This window comes from Fomitiporia mediterranea (assembly GCF_000271605.1).
Source record: "Fomitiporia mediterranea MF3/22 unplaced genomic scaffold FOMMEscaffold_4, whole genome shotgun sequence".
Lineage (NCBI taxonomy): Eukaryota > Fungi > Basidiomycota > Agaricomycetes > Hymenochaetales > Hymenochaetaceae > Fomitiporia > Fomitiporia mediterranea.
Window position 1 is genome coordinate 722,025 of NW_006760389.1, and position 9,318 is coordinate 731,342.

At 40.3% G+C, this 9,318-nt stretch overlaps 1 protein-coding gene across 1 annotated transcript; it reads right to left on the reverse strand.

The window, feature by feature from the left end:
• Positions 1-365: 365 nt before the first annotated feature.
• On the reverse strand, positions 366-1,136 carry FOMMEDRAFT_80258 (uncharacterized protein; the record flags this gene model as incomplete). Its single annotated transcript, XM_007264477.1, has 2 exons — positions 366-777; positions 901-1,136. Coding segments are annotated over 2 exons (648 nt in total), but the record flags the coding sequence as incomplete, so codon positions are not given.
• Positions 1,137-9,318: the final 8,182 nt, after the last annotated feature.

Sequence of the window (9,318 nt, forward strand, 5' to 3'; positions counted from 1 at the left end):
GGCAGGTTGTCAGTGTTGTTAATTTCATCAGCTAGACTGAAGTTTTCAACAAGACATGTAACTAGAATTGAGAGTGTAGTGTGGGCAAAGTACAGAACCAAGCAGAATGCTGTAATACAAAGACAGGAGACTGATCCATCAAGTTCAGCTACAATATAGGATCCTCCTTGTGTACAACAGACTACTATGTACAGTCCAAGATAGTGTGGCTTGGTTTTTCATCCAAGATCCATTTGTGATTTGGAGTTGTGTATGAGGACTAGTCAACTGGGTTCAAAGTTAAAATCTTTGATTGAGTGTTTGTGTGTTTCTTCAAATTGTTGGAGCAAAGTGATCTAGTCCACATGGATGCATTCTGTGATAGCTTAAAGGTTGGCCAGACGTTTCTGTAGTTGACATGCTTGAGTTGTAATGAGTTCTGTTGTTGTCATGAGTTTGTCTGGTGCTGGAGTAAGATACATTGCTTCTGTGATATCAAATGGGAGAAGTGGTTCAATGTTATGGACAATAAAATAAGGGGACATGCTAGTTGTGCAATGGATTGTGATCCGATCCAACCAAAAGACAGAATGTGTGTGTTCATACCATTGTAGTTCATTCCCTTCAGCAGCCTTCATAAGGGCTTCCTGTATGTCAAAGTGGCAGTGTTCAATAATACTATTAGCTTGAGAGTTGTATGTGCTAATACAGATGTGATTGATGTGGTATTGGTTGTGAAGCCAATCTAGTGCAGCAACAAACAGGGTTCTGTTGTCAGTAACGAGTTCTGGGCACACACTAAATTGACAGAGAATATCTTCAAAAATGAATCGTCTGATGCTTTGTCCAGTTTTGGAACAGAGTAAGTAGAACTTGGGGTAGCCAGAGAGTGTACATTGAGTGTGAACAATGTATTAGAACCCTCCCGCTTTCAGTATGAACTTAGTGTCAATGTGTACCTTTGCAAATAATGAGGCAATCTTCAGAACACTGGGAGGGATTAGGATTTGAGTTGTCTGACAGAGTTGGTATTTGTGGCAGGTGCAGATGTAGTACTTGATGTCAGGTCCAAGGCTAGGCCACCAGAAGCAGTCAAGAAGTCTAGCCTGGACAGAGTAGACTCCTTTATGTCCAAGATTGTTATACACAGTCTTGACAAGATTCTATTGTTGGTTGGGTTCTATTACAAGTTGGTGGTTGCTGTTCTGGGTTTTCTGCCACAGTCAGCTGTTCTTGACAAAGAAAGTGGTTGCATAGCAAACAAAGGTGGTGAATTTGTGATTTTCCATCCTGGGCAGTCAGAGGCATGTTTCCAGGAAGGTCTTGACTTGTCTGAGACAATATTCTCTAGCATGTGTACAATCAGTTGTTGGAAATGTCTCAGAAGGTTTGGTATTGTTTGGAACAGTGAACACAGAACTGTAACAGAAGGTGTAAGCTTGGTCAATCCATTCCTTAAAGTCATCTTCTTCTTCTGGGTCAGCTTTAGTGTGTGGATGTCAAGACAGTCTGTCAGTACAAGCAAACTGTAGGGCTGGAATGTGTTGGAACTCAAAGTTGAACAGTAGGATTCTAGCAATCCATCTGTTGATTGTGGCATTCAGCTGTAGGTCCAGGTTATTTATCATACCCTTAACATAGACAGTATCCATTTCCACTACTAACTTCCTTACTCTGATAAGGTGAATTTGTAGGGTACAGAGTGTGCAGAACAATCTGAAGAGTTTGATCTTGGCTTGAGAGTATCAGGATTGTGCTTTGTTCCAGTTAATCAATCTGAATCAGTTGATTCAATGACAACTGTCAAGGTGTTCTTGTCCAAGATAGAAACCTACACCAATAATAGATGAGTCCACAGTGACAATAACCTCTATGTCTGACTTATAGTCAATAGTACATAAGGCAGGGCTATTGATAATGGTGTCTTTGAGTTTGTCCATTACTACCATGTGTTCTGAACAGAACTCAAACAGAACATTGTGCTTGGTCAAATGTGTGAGTGGTCTAGCAAGCTGAGCAAAATTTCAAATAAACATACAGAGAACACCTGTGGTTCCAAGGAATCCTCTAACTTTGGAGACAGATTGACATGTGGGCCAGTCACAGATTTTCTGGACTTTTGAATCATCTGGCTCTCTTCTGGCATAGGTACACTTATGGCCTAAGACAGTTGTGTATAGTTGGAACACACACAGCTTCAGACTGGAGAACGTTCTGTGGACTGCTTTGACTTGCTGTATGACACAGTTTAGGTTGTGAGTGTGTTCCCATACAAATTGTCAGATACTAGGGTTTCTGGGAACAGTTTTGTATGTTCTGTCCAGAAGTTTGTATCTTGTAGTTCTGCCTTTGACATAGACATCATCAGTGTAGGGTTGTACTGTATTAGGAATTTTGTCCTGTAAAATAAAAGTAATATCACTATGTATAATTTGAAAAGAATTAGTATAACCTATTAGAATAACAGTAAGTCAGAACGTTCCAAGTAGTGTCTGAAACATTGTAAGATTGTGAGAGCATTCATTGAGAGAGTGTTGGTTGAAGGTAATGAAGAGATCTAGCACAGAGTAAATGGCCCTTCCAGAGAAGGATTCAACAACCTGTTCAATCATTAGAGGTACAGATGAGTCTTGGATTGAAACTCAGTTGAGTTCCTGGAGGTTGTGGACCAGGTGCAGAGACTTTCTGTCTTTCTTTACTACAGTAAACCATTAGGAACAGTAAGATGAGTTTGATGGCTTGTAAACTCTGGTGGCAATTTTGTCTTTGAGAATTTTCACAACTGTGTTGAGGTTTCCCTGTAGAATCTGGATGTTCCTTTGTACCTATAGAATATGCAGAACAGTCAGAATCAAAATCAGATCAAAGTATTCCAGGTCCAGGGTGCCTTTCTCAAGCTTGTTCTAGGCAAAGGCATCCTCATACATCAAAATCAGGTTGATCAAAAGCTGGCACTCTTCTGGCCAGAGGAAGTTGTATGGATTGATGTCAAGAGCTTCCATACATTCTTGTGTGAAACAGTGTGTTGGGACAAACAGCTTAGAGTGTAGTGGTAGTTCTAGCATGTCCTTCAACAGATCAGGATACTTCTGTTGAATGATCCAAAACTCCTCTGGGAGAGTTCTGGCAACTGGTCTAACCTTCTTTGCTACCTTCTTGTATACAAATACATTTTCTCTAGGACTGTCAGGTGTGTATAGAACAAAGGGGTCTAATCCTAGGGTGGCTGACAGGGTGACTGGACAACTGAGGAGCAGATTGACTATGGTAGAGACTAGTGTGTGTCTATTGTAGGGTGGTGTGTGCATGTTGGGAATTGTGGCTTTGGTAGTATCAGAACTCAAATCAGAACACTGTTTGTCCTGAACACTAAGGGGCTGATTGACTAATATAGGAGTTGAGAAATCAGTGATTACTACAAATCCTTATTTGTTATGTTTCTGTGGAACAGATTATGTTCTGGTCATAACTCAGCACTTCTGTTGACAATCCAAGGGATCTGATAGTGTTATGGACTGGTTACTGTTAATAAAGTCCTTTGTTTTACATTCTGTAATAGTAAAGAATGGTCAGTCTAGGAGTGCCTCAAATAGGGCTTGACAAACAACTTGAGCTTGGAGGGTGATGTCAACTCCAGCAATATTGATCTTTACATTCTTAACAGTACTGAGTGTCAGTGCTTGTCCAGAGTCAGTAGTTTCAAGCATAATTGTGAGATCAGAACACAGATGGATTCTAAGACATTTCTATACATCCTTACAAATGATGCAGAGTGTTACTCCTTGGTCTAGAATACAGTGGATTTCTTCAGTATCTTCAAAGATGGCTTTAACTGTATGTAACAGTATAGCCTGTTCTGTAACCAACTCTAGGCTCCATACATGCTGTGAGACTTGAGCTACAATTGCATCTTTGGAAGTTGTTGGTTCTGAGGGTTCTGTTGAGACAAGGTGTGTGGCAGTGTTCAGAACTTGCCTAGCAGATGACAGTTCCTTGACTTGCTTTCAGACATCAGGTGTAATCAACAACAGCTCCTTCAGGGTGAGACTGATGCTAGAGTCTAGAATGTAAGAGACCATCTGCTAGACAATGACAGGGTCTTCAATAGGAGAGAGATTACAGTACTGATATGGTTCTGGTGGTGGTCTAGTAGCAGGCTTGTCAGCATACTTCAATCTGTCATACTTTGAGGCCTGGCTTACTTTGGCAGGTGGTGCAGGCTTTGGTTCCAGCTTAGGTTCCTTGTCCTTCTTCTTCAGAACACTTGTTGTTCTGTACCTTAGAACCTCTACTCTGTCAAACTTGAGCTTCTTACTAGTAGTGACTTTCTTCTTTACCTCTCTGAGTAAGACTTCAAGTCTTTTGACCTTGTATTCTGCTTCTAAGACTTCTTTAATATATGTGGCTGGAACAGCAAATAATGTTTAGGATACTAGTGCTGGCTTTGCAATTTCAAGGAGGGACACTATATACAGTAGTGTGTCCTGTACATCTTGGGAGACTTAGGCATGCTTTCCAGGGTTAGTTGTATAATACTGGTTGAAACAATCCATGAGTAGTTGGCCTTGGATTGTTGACAGAACAAATGATCTGTTAGGGAGAACAACCTTTCTGAATGTGTTCTGGATGCACTTTCTGTTACAAATGAACTCATTAACCTTTAGACACAAGCAAATGAAGTGTTTGTCTTCTCTGTAGAAGGAGTAGTTTGTGTTGTAGGGCAGCCCTGTAGAATGAGTGGATTGTACAGATTGTACAGATTGTATACCTGTGTTTCCTGCAAACAGGGAACTGGTCTTGTGTTCAAACGAGTCTAACTTGCTTTAGAATGAGCAGAGTGAATCTAGGATAGTAGTCATGTTTGTGTCTTCTTTCTTTATTAGAATGGTTCCAGAACTTGTTGTTCTGGTTGTATTGGCTGTCTTTCCTGAGTGTTGCAAAGCTATACCTCTCTACATAAGCTTAGTGGCCTTGACAACTTCAGTGTATGTGTAAGCTATGTGACTGTTGTGGTTAGGGTTGTAGGCTAGCAAACAGAGAGTTAGCTGATCTTTGAAGGCACCTGTAATACTGTTGAGGAATGCTTTGTTCCAATCTTCTTCCATGATTTCTTTCTTTGAGACTAGGAAGCTTACTATCTTCTGGAATTTGTACTAGTACTCTGCAAACTCCTCTTAGTTCTGGATTCTGGTGACAGTCTATTGTTGGACCAGGATACAGAGGTCATTCTTCACATAGTAGTGATTGTAGTTAAGGGACAGGTATAATCTGAGAATTGCTGCTTGAGCAGCTTACCAATCTGAGGCACTGTCTACAGCTTTAGGTATTAAGGCCCAGATCTTAGAATTGGATTGGTTAGTATAATATTTTACTCTCCAGATAAGCTGTTGATTAGAAAGTTGGAACTCATCTCTAATCATTTCTACTTCTTCAAGGAACCAAGGCAGGTCCTACACATTGGTTCTGTCATAACAGAGAGTATCACAGCTTGTTTAGTACAGGGGCAGGCTAGTCTGTCCTCAGATTGTAACTGGTAGAGCATTCAGAATGTTGGTTGTGGCTGGCTGGCCACTCAGAGTACTAGCTGTAGTAGGCAAGCTGCTTGGATTATTCTGTGAGCTCATCTGTTGAGACTAGGAACTTATCAGATTGTTCTGTGTACTCAGAACTGTTAGAACAATCAGAATTGGTAGAAATGCTAGAGTGATTGTGTGGTCCTCTTCTTAAACAGACAGAACAGGAGATGCAGAACAAGTAGAGTTGTGTATAGAGGTTGATAGAAACAAACTAGGGAATGAACTATGAAATGTGGATGGTGAAGCTAAGCCAGATTGCTCAAGAGGTTGTACAGAAACCCCTTCAGAAACAGGACTAGGCATGTAGGATACAGGTTGTAAGAGGTTACAGTCAACCAAATCTAATTCAGGTCCAGAATCTGATTCTTCTGTGATTGAGTTAGTGTGCTCTTAGTAGTACTGCCACCTGTTGGCTGCTCAGCCTACTTGAGACACCTTAAGAAACCCCCCTCACAGTAGGCTCCAAAATGTCAATCTCTAGTACTGGTTGAGGTAGAAGAGGTCAGTTGAGTCTGCAAGGTACAGACACTAAGAGGGGTCAAGAGTGAGAAGGAATAGGTAGATCTGAGCAGAATGTACAAGTTCTAAAAGTGACAATTAACAAGACAAGAGTAGTGTAGAACAACAAAGCTACACTTCAGAACAAGGTAATACAAGACAAGACAAGGCAAGATGGAATGTTTAACTAATGAGACTGTCAAACTACACACTAAGAGTTGTAGTAGAGAGTAACTTGATTGCTAGAAAGTACAAATTACATGAGGGTATTTATAGAAATTATGAGTCCTTTGTAGCTACTAGTCCTTTGTGAACAAATCCACTACTGTCTCCTTTGTATCAACCCATCCAGGACTCTGGATCTGAGTCCCCTTTGTATCAATCAACCAACTGTCTAAAGGCTTAGAGTCTTGCCTTTGTGAATCAGAACTAGAGTCTGGAACCCAACTAGTCTAAGTTGAGCAACCAAGACTATTGTGTGGGCAATGATGACGTAATCAAAGGATTGCTGACGTGAGGATGATGCAACTTTGATGCAACTGAGCCCTTCTGATCAGAATGTATTAGAATGTATGTGTTGTATGAGTGTGACAATAGACAGTGCCTCTAAGGGACAGAAGTTCTGAGTTCTAGTACAGAAGGGTGTAGAACCCTCAGAACTGAAGGTATGAGAGTAGAGAACCATAACATCACCCCCCCTCTAAAACCAATCATCCTGATTGGTGAACATTAGGCTTGGTTAGCAGCTCAGGTATAAGTCAGAACAGTAGGGTTTGGAAATCTGTGAGGCAGAGTTGATGCAGAGCACTCAGATGAAGTCAATAAAAGTCTTAGATTGTCTTAGTAGTATGGGTGAGATTCTTAGCAGGTTCCCAAGTGTGTTCTTCAACTGGATATCCCTTCTAGTGGATAAGGAACTTAAGCTTTCTACACACTAGCTTAGTATCTACTACATACTCTACTTTGTATTCTGGTTCAGAACTGATGAGTTCTAGTAGAGGCAGTAGGGGTCTTTATTGTGAAGGAAAACCTGGATCATAGTACTGAGACAGTAGAACCTTGTTAAACACTGAGTGTATGTGCTTCTATGTTGTCAGAAGTTGGAGTTTGTAGGCAGAGGCACTAACCTTCTTTTTAATAACAAAGAGTCTGAAGCACTTGTTGTCTAACTTCTTCATTAGGCAATCTGTAGTCAGGTTAGTAGCTTCCAGCATAACTTTGTCACCAGGCTAGTAATCCTTGACCACAGACCTCTTCCAATCATAGTTCTACTTTATAACTTATACTGTCTTTTCCAAAAGAGCTTGTGTGTCCTCCCTGGTTCTGTACATCTGTTCTACAAAGTCTGTTACAGATTCAGAACTACTGTTCTGGTTCAGAACTGTCCCCTAGTATGAATGTCTTCTATGATTGAGGAAGAACAGGGACTGTCCTGTTGTAGAGTGTTGCTAGTTATTGTACACAAATTCTGCTAGAGCTAGCTATTCAGACTAATCCAATTGTTAATAATTAATAAACATCTGGAGGTAGAGCTCAATCTCCTGATTGACTCACTCAGTTTGACTGTCAGTCTGTGAGTAATAGACAGTAGAAGGGTTCCCTTGAATTCTGAGAAGTGTATACAAGTCCTGTATGAATTTTGACTCAAATTACAGTCTGTAATCATGAATGAGCTTCTGAGAGAGTCTGTGTAACTAGAAGACATGATCCTGATAAATGTGTACTATACCTTCAGAAGTGAGTTCTGTTCAGGTTGGAACTGTGTGGACTTGCTTAGAGAATCAGTCAACAATTATACAGATAGTATTGTAACCCTAAGACTTGGGTAGCTTACTAATCAGGTCTACTGAGACTTCTTCCTAAGAGTGATCTAGGATCTGATACAGATGTAGGGGAGCCTAAACCCTTGTCTGGTAGACCTTAGTCTGTTAGCATGTATTACAACTAGTCATGTACTTTAGGATTTCCCTCTACATTCTAGGCTACTAGTAGTTCCAAGTAATGAGTTCCTGTGTTTTGTGTTAGTCTAAATGTCCTATGGTTAGATTGTTGTAATAAGCTTAGACAATGTCCTCCTACAGCTTCTGATCCTTCAGAACATACAGTTGGCCTTCCTAGTAAACCTGTCTATCCTTATCCTCCTCCTAATCCCTAGCCTGCTTCTCTAGCTACTTTACTATGACCTGGTTGTGTGTGTGTCTTAGAGCTTACTATATGTAGGTGACAAAGTCAACATTCTTGGATTTGAGTCAGATCTCTTGGATTGTCTCAGACACAAAACAGGAATTGTTTAGAAGAACAAGATTTTTGTTATCATTCTCCCCCCTTTCATAACCTACTTGTCTTAAGAGTAAATCAGCTTTTGTCATTTGTATTCTAGGTTTGTAGGTTAGTACAAAGTCAAAGTCCTACAGTTCCAACATCTAGTAGGCTTAGTAGTAGTTGAGCTTCTGAGGCACTTAGAAGTACTAGAGATTAAGGTGATTACTCTAAATCTCAAACTTCTGTACAGTACTGAGGAGATATTAACACTACTCCTCTAGGGAACAGACAATTACAAGGAGTTCCTTGTTATAGATAGGGTAGTTCTGTTCTGTTACAGAGAGGGATTCTGATTGGAACACTATCAGACACTACTTTCTGTCAATGAACTAGGACAGTACTACTCTATTTACAAAGTCAGAAGAGTTGGCTTTAACTTGGAACTTGTTTACAACTGTCAGAACTGCTAATACAGGCTTGCTAGTAATAGTCTGCTTGAGGGACTCAAACACAGACTACTGTTGATCATCCTATTACTAAGGAACATCTTTGCCAGTAAGATTGTGAAGGGGCTGGGCAATAGTACTAAAGTCTTGAATAAAGTATTAGTAGTAGTTTGCAAACCCAAGGAATGCTTAGACCTGTTTCAGGTTCTAAGGTTGTAGCCAGTTCCAAACTGTAGTTACCTTTACTAGATCCATACAGACCTCTCCTCCACTGATTACAAAGCCTAGATAATCTACTGACTCCTGTGTAAAAGAGTACTTTGCTTCTTAGAGGAACAGTTTATTATCTTAGAGCTGTTGTAGAACTGCTCAGATCAGTCAGTAATAATGCTCAACTGTCTGGGTAAAGATCAGAATGTTGTCCAGATACACACTAACATGCTCTGAGTCAATCAGATCCACAAGAATGTAATTCATGAATGACTAGAATGTTGCAGGTGAGTTGGTTAGTCTGAAGAACATTACAGTTGGTTTGTACAATTCATTAATTAGTTTGG